The sequence below is a fragment of the Xiphophorus hellerii genome, chromosome 19, assembly GCF_003331165.1.
Source record: "Xiphophorus hellerii strain 12219 chromosome 19, Xiphophorus_hellerii-4.1, whole genome shotgun sequence".
Classification (NCBI taxonomy): Eukaryota; Metazoa; Chordata; class Actinopteri; order Cyprinodontiformes; family Poeciliidae; genus Xiphophorus; species Xiphophorus hellerii.
This window is the reverse complement of record NC_045690.1, coordinates 14525697-14547940: the sequence shown is the minus strand read 5'-3', so window position 1 is coordinate 14547940 and position 22244 is coordinate 14525697. Positions and strand designations below refer to the sequence as shown.

At 43.7% G+C, this 22244-nt stretch overlaps 1 protein-coding gene across 1 annotated transcript in view; it reads left to right on the top strand.

Moving 5' to 3' along the window:
* kif6 (kinesin family member 6) overlaps positions 1-22244 on the top strand; it is a 95150-nt gene that overhangs the window by 25305 nt on the left and 47601 nt on the right. Inside the window, exon 12 of the mRNA XM_032548172.1 lies at positions 1247-1403. Coding sequence (XP_032404063.1) covers positions 1247-1403 — 157 coding nt within the window. The remainder of the gene's footprint in view (positions 1-1246; positions 1404-22244) is intronic.

Sequence of the window (22244 nt, the reverse complement as noted above, 5' to 3'; positions counted from 1 at the left end):
ATAGTTTATTGGGATTTTATACAACTGAACATAAAGTACAACATAAAGTGGAAGAAAAAGGGCTTTTTTTTCCTATTAAAATTCTGAACTTCCCAGTCTCTTGCACTCCACAAATCTTGTTGAAAAACCTAGTGAGTTCAATCATGCATGGACTGCTCCCAGCAAATATCTGGAAGAAAATCAAAAAATCAAATCAAATCAAATTTTATTTGTATAGCACATTTCAGCAGCAAGGCATTTCAAAGTGCTTTACATCATATCAAACACAGAAACACAATGCAACATAGAATCAACAATCAAAACACAACATTAAGTCAGGTTCCATCAATAAATTTGTAATTGATTACGTTTCAAATACAATCCTAAACAGATGAGTTTTTAGTCGAGAAAATACTCTACTAACTCATATGAGGCAAATAGGAAAGGAAACTGGCACCTGGTGGTGGCAGCATCATCCTTTTGAGAATGCTTGACAAAGTCAGCTAGTACAGAGAGGGTTCAAAAGAAGATTTTATCAATTCTAGAAGAAAATCTGGTTGAGTCTACAAGACTTCAGAGTTTGGTGGAAGTTCACTTTACAGTGGGGAAAAAATCCCTAAACATCCTACCAGAGCTACAATATGTGATTTATACAAATGATTTATGTCAAAGCATATGCATATGTTTGAAATTCATTTGGGAATATATGGTGCTGAGCGCTAACAGTTTCTACCTTTCTCTGCATTTTAACCTCACACTTTCCGGTAACAAATTAGCACACTTACCTATTTTACACAAGCACACATTCACACTCAGACAACCTGATAAATAACCAAAAAGGCTTAAGATCAAACAAATACATGCTCTTATTTCAATATTTGTAACCTGTCTTTTTTGTTTCCAGATGCAGCTATGATTTAATAAAGTCAGTAATACAGTTAGGATCTTCTTTATTGCGCAAAGCTGTCCTGTCACATGAAAGCAACCTGCTTCTGTATATGACATACAGTACATGAAATGTATACTTCACTAGTGTCTCCTTCTGGAGTTTGAGGTATTTCCACATCCAATATTTAAAAATATAGCAATACTTTTTCAATACACTATAATTTCAAAAGAAAGCATATTTAGGTGTTTGAAAATTTTTGAGAACCCACTGCCACATTACTAACAATATTTAGTTTCTTGAGCAGATGGACTGTTCGAAAACTGCATTTATTACACCTGGGTAATCTTTCTTTTTCTGTTTTCTTTTTTTTTTTTACAGTCAATGATTTTGGACAAAAAAGGTGCCAAAACTGGACGCAGTGATCAACAACTGTTACCAACAGGAAGTAGAGAGTACTCCCAAATCAGCAATTCCAGTTCAGCAGCAGAACTGACTAAACTGAATGAAATGCTTAAACAACGTGACGATGAGATCAGTATCCTTTGACATTGTGATCCAGCTGCAGTAATCTCTAGTTTCTGACTTTCTTTTTCTGACAATGGTTTTACGATGAAACATAAAGTTGATCGATAAGCTATCATTTTTCAGAACCATATAAAGTTAACGGCTCTTGACAATTTTTTTAGGTGGTCTAAGAGTAAAATTGGCTCTCTGGATTGTTAAGGTTGCTGACCTTTGATCTGTGCAACTGAGATTAGTTTTAAAAGTGTTTGGTTCAAACTTGATTCCATGGATGATGTAAGAAAGAAAATTGCTCTGTTGTGTTGACAGAATCAACTAAGCAAGATTTGTTACTAGCTCTTGCTTACAAAAGCATAGAAGAATCCCCCATTTTTTTGTAAGTGCTTTGAACTCTGTGACCTGCTAATGGTTACTAGTTTGAATCATTATGATGTGTATTTTTTCTGTCTTGACTGCATTTGATCATCGCTAGTTCAAAATCTGAAACACCTGGACTGATTAAGCCTACCCTGTATTATTCTACACTGAGCATAGATTATTAAAAGTGTTAATGTAATTCAAAAGCCTTTATTTTGGCTTTAGAACAACTTCAGGATTAAAGGAGCAAAATAAAGGAAACACTGTTTATAGACAAGTCAAACATGGATTGGATTATTCTACACTTAGAGTGTCGTACAAGCCAACAAAGTTTGCAGTGTGTGAAAGTTTTACTGTATTTGGACAACAAACAGAAAATGATTCTGTTTCCACAAAAAATAACTAAACCCTTGTCTGCTTTTATTCTCATGGAGATGGACATGTCAAGTTGAATGTCCCGTTACACTTCTAAGCTTAGGTTCTGTTACATAGAATTACTCATACACTCATCAAGCTCAATTGTTCCACAAGAACAAGAGATTGAAATATTTTTTATCTGTGTCATTTTTTGAACTGTGGCAGCACTCTCTACCAAACTGGAAATATCTAATTCATTCCATTTCTTTCTTCTTTCATTCCTGACACAAGAATTTAGGAAAATTATAGACAATTTAGAAAGTATAGGAATTACTGACTAATTCCAGTAATTGGGTAATTTGCTGTTTTCCTCACTTTTATCAGGGAAGTCTTCCTTGCAGAACTTTGGTTTATTATTATTGCAAAAATATTTGTTTAAATAATACACTTCTTTGCACACACATAATGTACTTTTAATATTACTACATTCTTGCCAAGTGCTCCACAAATCCAAAAATATCTTGAAGTATTTGCTCAGATATGTTTTCATGTCATGGCTTCTGTTAATGATAAACACTGTTGATCATAATTATAGTTCTTAGGTTTGAATATAATATTTCTGAAGACTTTAAGGGTTTATTCTCCACTCTACCCCTCTCGTTGTGGTTTCTCAATAAATCCCAGCACATATGTAGGAAAACTTGAGATATCTGCTTGATTATTTAACCCGTCAAACCTCAGCTCACTAAAATAAACTACAATATTATCATGCAGATATTTTAGCACAGTGTTTCTTGGACCAAATGTGTGTAATGTGATTTCCTCACTTTGTATATTTTCCCCTCTCAAACTGTCACTCCCTGGTTTTCATGGGATGCAAATGTGGTCCACTTCAGTGCCCCTATGCGCGTCAGAAAGCATATATTTCAGGTGATAATGCTCCCACGCTACTGACAAAGTATGTTGTATTTATTTTCTTTCATTGGGGAGTTTGTATATTTAAGTGCAGCAGCCTAAACTGTGACTCTGTCAGTCATGGTGGTCTGTCTGCAGTACGTAACATTATAGGCTGACCATGCTTATAGGCGTGTCATCGCTTCCAGCCACTTGTATTTACCAGCTCATCCCCCTGGTGTCCATACCTCTAAGCGTTTCACACCTTTAACTTTAATGTGCCAAAGGTGTTTGCAGCAGCCACCAATGCTTGTGCTGTGGGCTCACACTTCCCACACTTCCCACACTGACAAACAGTCTTTATAGGGTTAATTGCAGGAATGTTGCCTGTAAAAGTGTATAACTATCCACTACCCACTGTAAGGGAGTTGAGCACCTGGTAATGCTTAGCTGGCTCTGCTGGTGGGATGAGGCATACGCTAATACATGATGATGGAACAACAAAGGGAACCAAAAAACATTGGGGTGACATTGCATTCTCGTGACTAACCTTAGTTGTTGTGGTATCTGGCATGAAAAGTCAACAAACGCACAACAAACTGTTTAGGATTTGATTTATTTGTGATGCTATAAACAATCTTGTCTTGGCAGTGTTATGACTTATGGGTCAAACCAAATGGGGCTAATGCTTACAGCATTCTAGCGCAGTTAGATCTACTTTACACGATATAACACATGGGCCTCCAACTCCAGTCTTTGAGAGCATACCAACACTATGACATTATGCAGATTAGTAAACTTGAACGGATTAAAACAGAGTCTGTTTTAAATGAATTTGCTTATTCGTAAAGCACTTGTTATGCTAGTATTACCTGAGAACATAAAGCAACAATTAACCCCTTTATATATTTCCTTTTGTTTCATCCCATTGCAACAAGCCAAACTGTACATTTGACACATTCTACCCTTTTATCCATTGACAGAATTTAGTGTAGTTCCAGAGATCATACAAAGCCTGGGAGGTTTACTTGTTTTCACTCTTAGCTGGATTCCTATGATTTGTGCAGTATAACACTGGATTTATATTCTACTTATGGACTTTTTAGAGTTTTCAGCAGAAGAGCCAAACTATTCATCAGCCATATTTTGCAGCTGTGGTGGGAACTGAGGATAAAGGATTGAACAAGAGCTCTCTCTCTGGGCTATAAAGTGGAACAACTCAGCCTTCTTGTAGAAAAGAAGGACAGATAACTCGATTAGATTTTTCGTGGTGCACTTCTGTTGACTGTATCCCAAAAAGATTTGGTTTATGCAATGGAGGGGGACATGTCTTATGCCGTCTTTTGGATAACTCCAAACCTTTTAGCAGGTCAAAAGGTTACATAAATTCAGGAACATATTGTTCCTGAATTTTGTTTGCTCCGATTGTCTAAAGAATTAGTTAATCTGCAGGTATTTGAGCAGAAGAATATCTAATAATTAAAACCAGCATAACTGTGAACCCATCATTATTGAACATTGGGTTTAACAGCTCTGAAGAAAATCTCCTGGATTTATTAACATGTTAGAAATATATTATTTAATTTCAGATGGGCCTCGCTCAGCAGTATCCCAACAGTCTTTATAGTTATCATCACTAGACCTTTTATTGAGTTTATGAATATGCTAACACACCTTATATTCAGGCATTCAAATCAGATCTTAGAAGGTCTATGTTGTTTGCTGCTTAGCTTTAATTGTATTAGTATTGTTACCAGATGAGTGAAGATATGGTTTGAATTCTGAATGCAGGCAGGAGTTTTTATAGACAGCCACGTGTTTTTTTTTTTGTGTTTTTTTTCAGACAATCAGTGCTGATTGCATAAGATTATCTAAATTGTAGCTTTTGCACACAGGAACTGTTAATTATACTGATTATGTGTAAACATTTAATTGCTTGCAGAGAGTGTTGTGTTAACAGAAGAACTGGCATTGGCTTGTCAGCCATGTCTCCTAGCCTTATTCTGGCTTTTGTAGATCTGTCCTATCCTCTGCTTCAAATCTATTCTCTGATATACTTTGTATTCAAAATACATGTAGATATTTAATATTAACATTGTAGAACCTAAAGGTACAGAGGTGCAGTTCCTTGTATAAGTATTCACACCTCAGAGCCACAAACACCGATTTATTTTATTGGAATTTTTTGCTTTTCAAATCTTGTTGGAGATTACGTATTAGTTTTTGTTTCTTTGAAAACACAAAACATTTTGGTTTATTAAAAATTACTTATAGAGAACCAAGATGATCAAATTGAGATTTAGACACTAAGAGCACAAATGGATAGTTAGAATTTTTTTGACTTTGTCAGTCTGAGAAACAGAAGGTATGTTTTAATTGTAATTTAGACAATGATGTTGACCAGGATTTTTAAAAAGCTTCTAGTTTGAAACAGTAGTACATTAGTCATTTTAATTAGGCCCGAGCAGCAAAGCGCTGCGAAGGCCTATTGTATCTGTACTGTTTTATTAGGCCCGAGCAGCAAAGCGCTGCGAAGGCCTATTGTATCTGTACTGTTTTATTATTATTCTGCCCCCCTCTTCGTGTGCCTTTTTGGGGGCTTTATCATATTCAAAAACTCACCAAACTTGGCGGTCGCAACTAGAAAATTTAAAAATTTTGAATTTTAAGGTTGTCGCAAGAATCGCAAAAAAAATTGCTGAACGGCGGCAACTAGCAATTTTCTGTTGACACAATGGTATGAACGTACTTCATCGTAGAGACATGAAATTTGGTACACTTGTAGAGCTCACCAAAAGACTCAGAACTTACATTTAATGTTATAAGCCAACTATCACAGAAAGTCGGCCATTTTGTATTGAACGTCCATTTTTTACCTCGATTTTGACGTTTACAGCCTTCGTATTTGATCGAACTCCTCCTAGGGATTTCGATTGATCGACTTCAAACTCGGTCAGTCTGATCATAAGGCATGTTTGATTTAAAGTTATCAAATTGGTGAGTTTTGGAGCATGTTGAAGGGGGGTTAGCAGGGGTCAAAGTTCACCTACTCGCCATGAAACACGAAACTCTTATATTTCCTATATAAAAACACAAAGAGGGACCAAACTTTCAGTGATTGATCGGCATCGGGTGCCCTACAATACCCTATGGTCAAATGATGACATCACTTAGGCCACGCCCCCTGAGAACAGGAAGTGTCATGTTTTACTGTGAACGGTCGCTATCTTAGCCCTTTGACCTAATCAACATGAAACTGTGTCCAGAGACAGAAGACATGTTGGTGTGTTGTGGATTCCAACCCCGACCGGCTTTGACATAGCAGGTGGGCGTGGCGGCGTGGCGAAGTGACCTGTAACGCCGTTGCCATACGTTTGGCTCTGAATTCCACAATTTCGGGCCCAGCTGCTCCAAACTTACTAGGATGGATCCTTATCCACCCACCGACCGGAATTCATAACAAAATTTGGTGGGCGTGGCCTAATTTCTCTATAGCGACCCCTAGAGTATTTTAAATGAACAGCCCTAAGCCATGCTTTAACCTAGAATTACGAAACTTGGTACACATGTGTATCTTGTCAGGACGTACAAAAAAGTCTATTAGAGCCATGGTCGAAACCCAACAGGAAGTCGGCCATTTTGTATTGAAGGTCCATTTTGGACCTCGAGTTTGACGTTTACAGCCTTTGCATTTGATCGAACTCCTCCTAGGGATTTCGATTGATCGGCTTCAAACTCGGTCAGTCTGATCATAAGGCATGTCTGATTTAAAGTTATCAAATTGGTGACTGTCTGAGATTGCTGAAGGGGGGTTACCAGGGGTCAAAGTTCACCTACACGCCATGAAACACGAAACTCTTATATTTCCTATACAAAAACACATAGAGGGACCAAACTTTCAGTGATTGATCGTCATCGGGTGCCCTACAATACCCTATGGTCAAATGATGACATCACTTAGGCCACGCCCCCTGAGAACAGGAAGTGTCATGTTTTACTGTGAACGGTCGCTATCTTAGCCCTTTGACCTCATCAACATGAAACTGTGTCCAGAGACAGAAGACATGTTGGTGTGTTGTGGATTCAAGCCCTGACCGGCTGCGATGAAGCAGCTGGGTGCGGCGGCATGGCGAAGTGACCTGTAACGCCGATGCCATACGTTTGCTTCTAGATTCCACATGTTTCGACCGAGCTGCACCAAACTTGGCTTGAGTGATGCTGGTGTGATACCTGAAAATTCTATGTCATCAGATTATGACGTCATCTAAGCCCCGCCCCCTCAGAACAGGAAGTGCTATTTTTTTCCTTGGAAACTTTCATCTATGGCTCTCTTGACCTAATCAAGGTGATTCTGTGTTGGATGACAGATAGGAAGTTGGTCTCGCTTGCTTTAAAGTGCCAAGAGTTTTCAATGGCGGCAACGCCGTTCGTATACGTTTGCCTCTACATTCCACATATTTTGACCGAGCTGCATCAAACTTGGCCTGAGTGATCCTGGAGGCTTGCCCGTCAATCCTACGTCATCACATTATGACGTCATCTAAGCCCCGCCCCCTCGGAACCGGAAGTGCCGTTTTTTTCCTTGGAAAGCTCTGTTTATGGCTCTCTTGACCTAATCAAGGTGATTCTGTGTTGGATGACAGATAGGAAGTTGGTCTCGCTTGCTTTAAAGTGCCAAGAGTTTTCAATGGCGGCAACACCGTTCGTATACGTTTGCCTCTACATTCCACATATTTTGACCGAGCTGCATCAAACTTGGCCTGAGTGATCCTGGAGGCTTGCCCGTCGATCCTACGTCATCACATTGTGACGTCATCTAAGCCCCGCCCCCTCGGAACCGGAAGTGCCGTTTTTTTCCTTGGAAAGCTCTGTTTATGGCTCTCTTGACCTAATCAAGGTGATTCTGTGTTGGATGACAGATAGGAAGTTGGTCTCGCTTGCTTTAAAGTGCCAAGAGTTTTCAATGGCGGCAACGCCGTTCGTATACGTTTGCCTCTACATTCCACATATTTTGACCGAGCTGCATCAAACTTGGCCTGAGTGATCCTGGAGGCTTGCCCGTCGATCCTACGTCATCATATTATGACGTAATCTAAGCCCCGCCCCCTCGGAACTGGAAGTGCCGTTTTTTTCCTTGGAAAGCTCCGTTTATGGCTCTCTTGACCTAATCAAGATGATTCGGATGATAAACTCTGTCAATGCTCACTGCTGGCTGAACCGTGTGGGCGTGGCCAAATGGCGAATATCAGTCCCTCGCCATATACATACGTTTGGCTCTAATTCACACATGGATCATCCGATTGGCGCCAAACTGGATATGTATGACCTTTGTTCTGCTCTAAAGAGCCCAACGGGTTTGAGATGTAATTTGGGGAAAATGCGCGACAGCTTCTGCAGCGGCTAGCGGGCGGCGGTGCTGGAAACTGCGGCAGAGCTTCTGCGGTGGGGAGCGGGCTGCGGCTCTGGAAAACGCGCGAGAGCTTCTGCGGTGGCCGGAACCCCCGCGGTGGCCAATAGGCCGGAGCGGCGCTTGCTGCGAGGGCCGCCCGAGGCTGCTTGCAGCTTTAATTAGGCCCGAGCAGCAAAGCGCTGCGAAGGCCTATTGTTTCTGTACTGTTTCTTATTAGGCCCGAGCAGCAAAGCGCTGCGAAGGCCTATTGTTTCTGTACTGTTTCTTATTAGGCCCGAGCAGCAAAGCGCTGCGAAGGCCTATTGTTTCTGTACTGTTTCTTATTATTATTACGATTCTGCCCCCCCAAAGAGGCGCCTTTTTGGGGGCTTTATCATATTCAAAAACTCACCAAACTTGGCGGTCGCGACTAGAAAATTTAAAAATTTTGAATTTTAAGGTTGTCGCAAAAATCGCAAAAAAAATTGCTGAACGGCGGCAACTAGCAATTTTCTGTTGACACAATGGTATGAACGTACTTCATCGTAGAGACATGAAATTTGGTACACTTGTAGAGCTCACCAAAAGACTCAGAACTTACATTTAATGTTATAAGCCAACTATCACAGAAAGTCGGCCATTTTGTATTGAACGTCCATTTTTTTCCTCGATTTTGACGTTTACAGCCTTCGTATTTGATCGAACTCCTCCTAGGGATTTCGATTGATCGGCTTCAAACTCGGTCAGTCTGATCATAAGGCATGTTTGATTTAAAGTTATCAAATTGGTGAGTTTTGGAGCATGTTGAAGGGGGGTTAGCAGGGGTCAAAGTTCACCTACTCGCCATGAAACACGAAACTCTTATATTTCCTATACAAAAGCACATAGAGGGACCAAACTTTCAGTGATTGATCGTCATCGGGTGCCCTACACTACCCTATGGTCAAATGATGACATCACTTAGGCCACGCCCCCTGAGAACAGGAAGTGTCATGTTTTACTGTGAACGGTCGCTATCTTAGCCCTTTGACCTAATCAACATGAAACTGTGTCCAGAGACAGAAGACATCTTGGTGTGTTGAGGATTCCAACCCTGACCGGCTTTGACATAGCAGGTGGGCGTGGAGGCGTGGCGAAGTGACCTGTAACGCCGTTGCCATACGTTTGGCTCTGAATTCCACAATTTCGGGCCCAGCTGCTCCAAACTCACTAGGATGGATCCTTATCCACCCACCGACAGGAATTCATAACAAAATTTGGTGGGCGTGGCCTAATTTCTCTATAGCGACCCCTAGAGTATTTTAAATGAACAGCCCTAAGCCATGCTTTAACCTAGAATTACGAAACTTGGTACACATGTGTATCTTGTCAGGACGTACAAAAAAGTCTATTACAGCCATGGTCGAAACCCAACAGGAAGTCGGCCATTTTAGATTGAAGTTCATTTGACCTCGATTTTGACGTTTACAGCCTTTGCATTTGATCGAACTCCTCCTAGGGATTTCGATTGATCGGCTTCAAACTCGGTCAGTCTGATCATAAGGCATGTCTGATTTAAAGTTATCAAATTGGTGACTGTCTGAGATTGCTGAAGGGGGGTTACCAGGGGTCAAAGTTCACCTACTCGCCATGAAACACGAAACTCTTATATATCCTGCACAGAAACTCACAGAGACACCAAATTTTCAGTTATTGATCAACAATAGGTGTCCTAAAATACCCTGTGGTGAAATTATGACATCGCTTAGGCCACGCCCCCTGAGAACAGGAAGTGTCATGTTTTACTGTGAACGGTCGCTATCTTAGCCCTTTGACCTAATCAACATGAAACTGTGTCCAGAGACAGAAGACATGTTGGTGTGTTGTGGATTCAAGCCCTGACCGGCTGCGATGAAGCAGCTGGGTGTGGCGGCGTGGCGAAGTGACCTGTAACGCCGATGCCATACGTTTGCTTCTAGATTCCACATGTTTCGACCGAGCTGCACCAAACTTGGCCTCAGTGATGCTGTTGTGATGCCTGACAATGCTATGTCATCATATTATGACGTCATCTAAGCCCCGCCCCCTCAGAATGAATTAGAGAGATCTTCTGTGTAATTACATAATAAACAGTACATGTTCGTCGTTTGTAGGGCAATGCTGCCCTCTGCTGGCCACTGAAATAGTTTCATTATTTCAGTAATTCGACACCAGAGGGCAGCATTGCCCTGCAGATGAAATTCTTCGATTTTGTAATACACAGGAAAAAATGAAAAATTGGTATTTCTAACACAAAAACTCACAGAGACTCCAAACTTTCAGTGATTGATCGTCATCAGGTGGCCTACAATACCATATGGTCAAATGATGACATCACGTAGGCCACGCCCCCTGAGAACAGGAAGTGTCATGTTTTACTGTGAACGGTCGCTCTCTTAGCCCTTTGACCTAATCAACATGAACCTGTGTCCAGAGACAGAAGACATGTTGGTGTGTTGAGGTTTCCAACCCTGACCGGCTTTGAGATAGCAGCTGGGCGTGGCGGCGTGGCGAAGTGACCTGTAACGCCGATGCCATACTTTTGCTTCTAGATTCCACATGTTTCGACCGAGCTGCACCAAACTTGGCTTGAGTGATGCTGGTGTGATGTCTGAAAATTCTATGTCATCAGATTATGACGTCATCTAAGCCCCGCCCCCTCAGAACAGGAAGTGCTATTTTTTTCCTTGGAAACTTTCATCTATGGCTCTCTTGACCTAATCAAGGTGATTCTGTGTTGGATGACAGATAGGAAGTTGATCTCGCTTGCTTTAAAGTGCCAAGAGTTTTCAATGGCGGCAACGCCGTTCGTATACGTTTGCCTCTACATTCCACATATTTTGACCGAGCTGCATCAAACTTGGCCTGAGTGATCCTGGAGGCTTGCCCGTCGATCCTACGTCATCATATTATGACGTAATCTAAGCCCCGCCCCCCCGGAACAGGAAGTGCCGTTTTTTTCCTTGGAAAGCTCTGTTTATGGCTCTCTTGACCTAATCAAGATGATACGGATGATAAACTCTGTCAATGCTCACTGCTGGCTGAACCGTGTGGGCGTGGCCAAATGGCGAATATCAGTCCCTCGCCATATACATACGTTTGGCTCTAATTCACACATGGATCATCCGATTGGCGCCAAACTGGATATGTATGACCTTTGTTCTGCTCTAAAGAGCCCAACGGGTTTGAGATGTAATTTGGGGAAAATGCGCGACAGCTTCTGCAGCGGCTAGCGGGCGGCAGTGCTGGAAACTGCGGCAGAGCTTCTGCGGTGGGGAGCGGGCTGCGGCTCTGGAAAACGCGCGAGAGCTTCTGCGGTGGCCGGAACCCCCGCGGTGGCCAATAGGCCGGAGCGGCGCTTGCTGCGAGGGCCGCCCGAGGCTGCTTGCAGCTTTAATTATTATTACGATTCTGCCCCCCTCTTCGTGTGCCTTTTTGGGGGCTTTATCATATTCAAAAACTCACCAAACTTGGCGGTCGCAACTAGAAAATTTAAAAATTTTGAATTTTAAGGTTGTCGCAAAAATCGCAAAAAAAATTGCTGAACGGCGGCAACTAGCAATTTTATGTTGACACAATGGTATGAACGTACTTCATCGTAGAGACATGAAATTTGGTACACTTGTAGAGCTCACCAAAAGACTCAGAACTTACATTTAATGTTATAAGCCAACTATCACAGAAAGTCGGCCATTTTGTATTGAACGTCCATTTTTTACCTCGATTTTGACGTTTACAGCCTTCGTATTTGATCGAACTCCTCCTAGGGATTTCGATTGATCGACTTCAATCTCGGTCAGTCTGATCATAAGGCATGTTTGATTTAAAGTTATCAAATTGGTGAGTTTTGGAGCATGTTGAAGGGGGGTTAGCAGGGGTCAAAGTTCACCTACTCGCCATGAAACACGAAACTCTTATATTTCCTATACAAAAACACATAGAGGGACCAAACTTTCAGTGATTGATCGTCATCGGGTGCCCTACACTACCCTATGGTCAAATGATGACATCACTTAGGCCACGCCCCCTGAGAACAGGAAGTGTCATGTTTTACTGTGAACGGTCGCTATCTTAGCCCTTTGACCTAATCAACATGAAACTGTGTCCAGAGACAGAAGACATGTTGGTGTGTTGAGGATTCCAACCCTGACCGGCTTTGACATAGCAGGTGGGCGTGGCGGCGTGGCGAAGTGACCTGTAACGCCGTTGCCATACGTTTGGCTCTGAATTCCACAATTTCGGGCCCAGCTGCTCCAAACTCACTAGGATGGATCCTTATCCACCCACCGACAGGAATTCATAACAAAATTTGGTGGGCGTGGCCTAATTTCTCTATAGCGACCCCTAGAGTATTTTAAATGAACAGCCCCAAGCCATGCTTAAACCTAGAATTACGAAACTTGGTACACATGTGTATCTTGTCGGGACGTACAAAGAAGTCTCTTAGAGCTATGCTCTAAACCCAACAGGAAGTCGGCCATTTTAGATTGAATTTCATTTGACCTCGATTTTGACGTTTACAGCATTCGTATTTGATCGAACTCCTCCTAGGGATTTCGATTGATCGGCTTCAAACTCGGTCAGTCTGATCATAAGGCATGTCTGATTTAAAGTTATCAAATTGGTGACTGTATGAGCTTGCTGAAGGGGGGTTACCAGGGGTCAAAGTTCACCTACTCGCCATGAAACACGAAACTCTTATATATCCTGCACAGAAACTCACAGAGACACCAAATTTTCAGTTATTGATCAACAATAGGTGTCCTAAAATACCCTGTGGTGAAATGATGACATCGCTTAGGCCACGCCCCCTGAGAACAGGAAGTGTCATGTTTTACTGTGAACGGTCGCTATCTTAGCCCTTTGACCTAATCAACATGAACCTGTGTCCAGAGACAGAAGACATGTTGGTGTGTTGAGGTTTCCAACCCTGACCGGCTTTGAGATAGCAGCTGGGCGTGGCGGCGTGGCGAAGTGACCTGTAACGCCGATGCCATACGTTTGCTTCTAGATTCCACATGTTTCGACCGAGCTGCACCAAACTTGGCTTGAGTGATGCTGGTGTGATACCTGAAAATTCTATGTCATCAGATTATGACGTCATCTAAGCCCCGCCCCCTCAGAACAGGAAGTGCTATTTTTTTCCTTGGAAACTTTCATCTATGGCTCTCTTGACCTAATCAAGGTGATTCTGTGTTGGATGACAGATAGGAAGTTGGTCTCGCTTGCTTTAAAGTGCCAAGAGTTTTCAATGGCGGCAACGCCGTTCGTATACGTTTGCCTCTACATTCCACATATTTTGACCGAGCTGCATCAAACTTGGCCTGAGTGATCCTGGAGGCTTGCCCGTCAATCCTACGTCATCACATTATGACGTCATCTAAGCCCCGCCCCCTCGGAACCGGAAGTGCCGTTTTTTTCCTTGGAAAGCTCTGTTTATGGCTCTCTTGACCTAATCAAGGTGATTCTGTGTTGGATGACAGATAGGAAGTTGGTCTCGCTTGCTTTAAAGTGCCAAGAGTTTTCAATGGCGGCAACGCCGTTCGTATACGTTTGCCTCTACATTCCACATATTTTGACCGAGCTGCATCAAACTTGGCCTGAGTGATCCTGGAGGCTTGCCCGTCGATCCTACGTCATCACATTATGACGTTATCTAAGCCCCGCCCCCTCGGAACAGGTAGTGCCGTGTTTTTCCTTGGAAAGCTCTGTTTATTGCTCTCTTGACCTAATCAAGGTGATTCTGTGTTGGATGACAGATAGGAAGTTGGTCTCGCTTGCTTTAAAGTGCCAAGAGTTTTCAATGGCGGCAACGCCGTTCGTATACGTTTGCCTCTACATTCCACATATTTTGACCGAGCTGCATCAAACTTGGCCTGAGTGATCCTGGAGGCTTGCCCGTCGATCCTACGTCATCATATTATGACGTCATCTAAGCCCCGCCCCCTCGGAACAGGAAGTGCCGTTTTTTTCCTTGGAAAGCTCTGTTTATGACTCTCTTGACCTAATCAAGATGATTCGGATGATAAACTCTGTCAATGCTCACTGCTGGCTGAACCGTGTGGGCGTGGCCAAATGGCGAATATCAGTCCCTCGCCATATACATACGTTTGGCTCTAATTCACACATGGATCATCCGATTGGCGCCAAACTGGATATGTATGACCTTTGTTCTGCTCTAAAGAGCCCAACGGGTTTGAGATGTAATTTGGGGAAAATCCGCGACAGCTTCTGCAGCGGCTAGCGGGCGGCAGTGCTGGAAACTGCGGCAGAGCTTCTGCGGTGGGGAGCGGGCTGCGGCTCTGGAAAACGCGCGAGAGCTTCTGCGGTGGCCGGAACCCCCGCGGTGGCCAATAGGCCGGAGCGGCGCTTGCTGCGAGGGCCGCCCGAGGCTGCTCGCAGCTTTAATTAGGCCCGAGCAGCAAAGCGCTGCGAAGGCCTATTGTATCTGTGCTGTTTATTATTAGGCCCGAGCAGCAAAGCGCTGCGAAGGCCTATTGTATCTGTACTGTTTATTATTATTATTCTTCCCACCTCTTCGTGTGCCTTTTTGGGGGCTTTATCATATTCAAAAACTCACCAAACTTGGCGGTCGCAACTAGAAAAATTAAAAATTTTGAATTTTAAGGTTGTTGCAAAAATCGCAAAAAAAATTGCTCAACGGCGGCAACTAGCAATTTTCTGTTAACACAATGGTATGAACGTACTTCATCGTAGAGACATGAAATTTGGCACACTTGTAGAGCTCACCAAAAGACTCAGAACTTACATTTAATGTTATTAGCCAACTATCACAGGAAGTCAGCCATTTTGTCTTGAACGTCCATTTTTTTCCTCGATTTTGACGTTTACAGCCTTCGTATTTGATCGAACTCCTCCTAGGGATTTCGATTGATCGACTTCAAACTCGGTCAGTCTGATCATAAGGCATGTTTGATTTAAAGTTATCAAATTGGTGAGTTTTGGAGCATGTTGAAGGGGGGTTAGCAGGGGTCAAAGTTCACCTACTCGCCATGAAACACGAAACTCTTATATTTCCTATATAAAAACACATAGAGGGACCAAACTTTCAGTGATTGATCGTCATCGGGTGCCCTACAATACCCTATGGTCAAATGATGACATCACTTAGGCCACGCCCCCTGAGAACAGGAAGTGTCATGTTTTACTGTGAACGGTCGCTATCTTAGCCCTTTGACCTAATCAACATGAAACTGTGTCCAGAGGCAGAAGACATGTTGGTGTGTTGTGGATTCCAACCCCGACCGGCTGCGATGAAGCAGGTGGGCGTGGCGGCGTTGCGAACGCCATCGAATTTCGTTTGGCTCTGAATTCCACAGTTTCGGGGTGAGCTGCTTCAAACTCACTAGGATGGATCCTTATCCATCCCCGAACAGGAATCCATAGCGATATTTGGTGGGCGTGGCCTAATTTTTCTATAGCGACCCCTAGAGTATTTTAAATGAACAGCCCCATGCCATGCTTTATCCTAGAATTACGAAACTTGGTACACATGTGTATCTTGTCAGGACGTACAAAAAAGTCTCTTGGAGCCATGCTCTAAACCCAACAGGAAGTCGGCCATTTTGTATTGAAGGTCCATTTTGGACCTCGAGTGTGACGTTTACAGCCTTTGCATTTGATCGAACTCCTCCTAGGGATTTCGATTGATCGGCTTCAAACTCGGTCAGTCTGATCATAAGGCATGTCTGATTTAAAGTTATCAAATTGGTGACTGTATGATCTTGCTGAAGGGGGGTTACCAGGGGTCAAAGTTCACCTACTCGCCATGAAACACGAAACTCTTATATTTCCTATACAAAAACACATAGAGGGACCAAACTTTCTGGGATTGATCGTCATCGGGTGTCCTAAAATACCCTGTCGTGAAATTATTTTTTTACGTAGGCCACGCCCCCTGAGAACAGGAAGTGTCATGTTTTACTGTGAACGGTCGCTATCTTAGCCCTTTGACCTAATCAACATGAAACTGTGTCCAGAGACAGAAGACATGTTGGTGTGTTGTGGATTCAAGCCCTGACCGGCTGCGATGAAGCAGCTGGGTGTGGCGGCGTGGCGAAGTGACCTGTAACGCCGATGCCATACGTTTGCTTCTAGATTCCACATGTTTCGACCGAGCTGCACCAAACTTGGCCTCAGTGATGCTGTTGTGATGCCTGACAATGCTATGTCATCATATTATGACGTCATCTAAGCCCCGCCCCCTCAGAATGAATTAGAGAGATCTTCTGTGTAATTACATAATAAACAGTACATGTTCGTCGTTTGTAGGGCAATGCTGCCCTCTGCTGGCCACTGAAATAGTTTCATTATTTCAGTAATTCGACACCAGAGGGCAGCATTGCCCTGCAGATGAAATTCTTCGATTTTGTAATACACAGGAAAAAATGAAAAATTGGTATTTCTAACACAAAAACTCACAGAGACTCCAAACTTTCAGTGATTGATCGTCATCAGGTGGCCTACAATACCATATGGTCAAATGATGACATCACGTAGGCCACGCCCCCTGAGAACAGGAAGTGTCATGTTTTACTGTGAACGGTCGCTCTCTTAGCCCTTTGACCTAATCAACATGAACCTGTGTCCAGAGACAGAAGACATGTTGGTGTGTTGAGGTTTCCAACCCTGACCGGCTTTGAGATAGCAGCTGGGCGTGGCGGCGTGGCGAAGTGACCTGTAACGCCGATGCCATACTTTTGCTTCTAGATTCCACATGTTTCGACCGAGCTGCACCAAACTTGGCTTGAGTGATGCTGGTGTGATGTCTGAAAATTCTATGTCATCAGATTATGACGTCATCTAAGCCCCGCCCCCTCAGAACAGGAAGTGCTATATTTTTCCTTGGAAACTTTCATCTATGGCTCTCGACCTAACCAAGGTGATTCTGTGTTGGATGACAGATAGGAAGTTGATCTCGCTTGCTTTAAAGTGCCAAGAGTTTTCAATGGCGGCAACGCCATTCGTATACGTTTGCCTCTACATTCCACATATTTTGACCGAGCTGCATCAAACTTGGCCTGAGTGATCCTGGAGGCTTGCCCGTCAATCCTACGTCATCACATTATGACGTCATCTAAGCCCCGCCCCCTCGGAACAGGAAGTGCCATTTTTTTCCTTGGAAAGCTCTGTTTATGGCTCTCTTGACCTAATCAAGATGATTCGGATGATAAACTCTGTCAATGCTCGCTGCTGGCTGAACCGTGTGGGCGTGGCCAAATGGCGAACATCAGTCCCTCGCCATATGCATACGTTTGGCTCTAAATCACACACGGATCATCCGATTGGCGCCAAACTGGATATGTATGATCTTTGTTCACCTCTAAAGAGCCCAACGAGTTTGAGATGTAATTTGGCTCCACTGCGCCCCCTAAGTTAATACATCGGCTGTGTCTCCTCGAGGCATCGACCGATCTGCACCAGATTTTTTGACAGTGGTCGGGGAGCGCTGCCGAACGCATTCACGCATGTCGCCTGGTGGACGGGCGTGGAAAATGCGCGACAGCCTCTGCGGTGGCTAGTGGGCGGCGGTGCTGGAAACTGCGGCAGAGCTTCTGTGGTGGGGAGTTGGCTGCGGCTCTGGAAATCGTGCGAGAGCTTCTGCGGTGGCTGGAACCCCCGCGGTGGCCAATAGGCCGGAGCGGCGCTTGCTGCGAGGGCCGCCCGAGGCTGCTCGCAGCTTTAATTATTATTCTTATTATTCTTCCACCCAAATGAATTGCCTTTTTGGGGGCTTTATCATATTCAAAAACTCACCAAACTTGGCGGTCGCGACTAGAAAAATTCAAAATTTTGAATTTTAAGGTTGTCACAAAAATCGCAAAAAAAATTGCTCAACGGCAGCAACTAGCAATTTTCTGTTGACACAATGGTATGAACGTACTTCATCGTAGAGACATGAAATTTGGTACACTTGTAGAGCTCACCAAAAGACTCAGAACTTACATTTAATGTTATTAGCCAACTATCACAGGAAGTCAGCCATTTTGTCTTGAACGTCCATTTTTTTCCTCGATTTTGACGTTTACAGCCTTCGTATTTGATCGAACTCCTCCTAGGGATTTCGATTGATCGGCTTCAAACTCGGTCAGTCTGATCATAACGCATGTTTGATTTAAAGTTATCAAATTGGTGAGTTTTGGAGCATGTTGAAGGGGGGTTAGCAGGGGTCAAAGTTCACCTACTCGCCATGAAACACGAAACTCTTATATTTCCTATATAAAAACACATAGAGGGACCAAACTTTCACTGATTGATCGTCATCGGGTGTCCTAAAATACCCTGTGGTGAAATGATGACATCACTTAGGCCACGCCCCCTGAGAACAGGAAGTGTCATGTTTTACTGTGAACGGTCGCTATCTTAGCCCTTTGACCTAATCAACATGAAACTGTGTCCAGAGACAGAAGACATGTTGGTGTGTTGTGGATTCCAACCCCGACCGGCTGCGCTGAAGCAGGTGGGCGTGGCGGCGTTGCGAACGCCATCGAATTTCGTTTGGCTCTGAATTCCACAGTTTCGGGGTGAGCTGCTCCAAACTCACTAGGATGGATCCTTATCCATCCCCGAACAGGAATCCATAGCGATATTTGGTGGGCGTGGCCTAATTTTTCTATAGCGACCCCTAGAGTATTTTAAATGAACAGCCCCAAGCCATGCTTAAACCTAGAATTACGAAACTTGGTACACATGTGTATCTTGTCGGGACGTACAAAAAAGTCTCTTAGAGCCATGGTCGAAACCCAACAGGAAGTCGGCCATTTTAGATTGAAGTTCATTTGACCTCGATTTTGACGTTTACAGCCTTTGCATTTGATCGAACTCCTCCTAGGGATTTCGATTGATCGGCTTCAAACTCGGTCAGTCTGATCATAAGGCATGTCTGATTTAAAGTTATCAAATTGGTGACTGTATGAGCTTGCTGAAGGGGGGTTACCAGGGGTCAAATTTCACCTACTCGCCATGAAACACGAAACTCTTATATATCCTGCACAGAAACTCACAGAGATACCAAACTTTAAATTATTAATCATCATTAGGTGTCCAAAAATACCCTGTGGTGAAATGATGACATCACTTAGGCCACGCCCCCTGAGAACAGGAAGTGTCATGTTTTACTGTGAACGGTCGCTATCTTAGCCCTTTGACATAATCAATATTAAACTGTGTCCAGAGACAGAAGACATGTTGGTGTGTTGTGGATTCAAGCCCTGACCGGCTGCGATGAAGCAGCTGGGTGTGGCGGCGTGGCGAAGTGACCTGTAACGCCGATGCCATACGTTTGCTTCTAGATTCCACATGTTTCGACCGAGCTGCACCAAACTTGGCCTGACTCATCCTGGTGTGATACCTGACAATGCTATGTCATCATATTATGACATCATCTAAACCCCGCCCCCTCAGAATGAATTAGAGAGATCTTCTGTGTAATTACATAATAAACAGTCCATGTTCGTTGTTTGTAGGGCAATGCTGCCCTCTGCTGCCCACTGAAATAGTTTCATTATTTCAGTAATTCGACACCAGAGGGCAGCATTGCCCTACGGAATGACAGTTCAATGTTGAATTAAAGAGGAAAAAATTAAATAATTTGTAATTCTAACACAAAAACTGACAGAGACACCAAACCTTCATTTATTGATCATTATCTTGTGTCCAATAATATCCAATGGTTAAATGATGACATCACGTAGGCCACGCCCCCTGACAACAGGAAGTCTTGTATTTTACTGTGAACGGTCGACAGCTTCTGCACCAAACTTTGCACGAGTGACCCTGGTGGGATCCCTGACGACCCTGTGTCATCATATTATGACGTCATCTAAGCCCCGCCCCCTCAGAACAGGAAGTGTCTTTTTTTTCCTTGGAAAGCTCTGTTTATGGCTCTCTTGACCTAATCAAGGTAATTCGGATGATGAGCTCTGTCAATGCTCGCTTCTGGCTGAACCGTGTGGGCGTGGCCAAATGGCGAATATCAGTCCCTCGCCATATTCATACGTTTGGCTCTAATTCACACATAGATCATCCGATTGGCGCCAAACTGGATATGTATGACCTTTGTTCACCTCTAAAGAGCCCGACGGGTTTGAAATGTAATTTGACTCCACTGCGCCCCCTAAGTTAATACATGGGCTGTATCTCCTCAACGCATCGACCGATCTGCACCAGATTTTTTGACGGTCGTCGGGGAGCGCTGCCGAACGCATTCACGCGTGTCGCCTGGTGGATGGGTGTGGAAAATGCGCGACAGCTTCTGCGGTGGCTAGCGGGCGGCGGTGCTGGAAACTGCGGCGGAGCTTCTGCGATGGGGAGTTGGCTGCGGCTCTGGAAATTGTGCGAGAGCTTATGCGGTGGCTGGAACCCCCGCGGTGGCCAATAGGCCGGAGCGGCGCTTGCTGCGAGGGCCGCCCGAGGCTGCTTGCAGCTTTAATTAGGCCCGAGCAGCAAAGCGCTGCGAAGGCCTATTGTATCTGTGCTGTTTATTATTATTATTAGGCCCGAGCAGCAAAGCGCTGCGAAGGCCTATTGTATCTGTACTGTTTTATTATTATTCTGCCCCCCTCTTCGTGTGCCTTTTTGGGGGCTTTATCATATTCAAAAACTCACCAAACTTGGCGGTCGCGACTAGAAAAATTAAAAATTTTGAATTTTAAGGTTGTCGCAAAAATCGCTAAAAAAATTGCTCAACGGCGGCAACTAGCAATTTTCTGTTGACACAATGGTATGAACGTACTTCATCGTAGAGACATGAAATTTGGCACACTTGTAGAGCTCACCAAAAGACTCAGAACTTACATTTAATGTTATAAGCCAACTATCACAGGAAGTCGGCCATTTTGTATTGAAAGTCCATTTTTTACCTCGATTTTGACGTTTACAGCCTTCGTATTTGATCGAACTCCTCCTAGGGATTTTGATTGATCGGCTTCAAACTTGGTCAGTCTGATCATAAGGCATGTTTGATTTAAAGTTATCAAATTGGTGAGTTTTGGAGCATGTTGAAGGGGGGTTAGCAGGGGTCAAAGTTCACCTACTCGCCATGAAACACGAAACTCTTATATTTCCTATATAAAAACACATAGAGGGATCAAACTTTCATTGATTGATCGTCATCGGGTGCCCTACAATAACCTATGGTCAAATGATGACATCACTTAGGCCACGCCCCCTGAGAACAGGAAGTGTCATGTTTTACTGTGAACGGTCGCTATCTTAGCCCTTTGACCTAATCAACATGAAACTGTGTCCAGAGACAGAAGACATGTTGGTGTGTTGAGTAATCCAACCCCGACCGGCTGCGATGAAGCAGGTGGGCGTGGCGGCGTTGCGAACGCCATCGAATTTCGTTTGGCTCTGAATTCCACAATTTCGGGCCCAGCTGCTCCAAACTCACTAGGATGGATCCTTATCCACCCACCGACAGGAATTCATAACAAAATTTGGTGGGCGTGGCCTAATTTCTCTATAGCGACCCCTAGAGTATTTTAAATGAACAGCCCCAAGCCATGCTTTAACCTAGAATTACGAAACTTGGTACACATGTGTATCTTGTCAGGACGTACAAAAAAGTCTCTTAGAGCCATGGTCGAAACCCAACAGGAAGTCGGCCATTTTGTATTGAAGGTCCATTTTGGACCTCGACTTTGACGTTTACAGCCTTTGCATTTGATCGAACTCCTCCTAGGGATTTCGATTGATCGGCTTCAAACTCGGTCAGTCTGATCATAAGGCATGTCTGATTTAAAGTTATCAAATTGGTGACTGTCTGAGATTGCTGAAGGGGGGTCACCAGGGGTCAAAGTTCACCTACTCGCCATG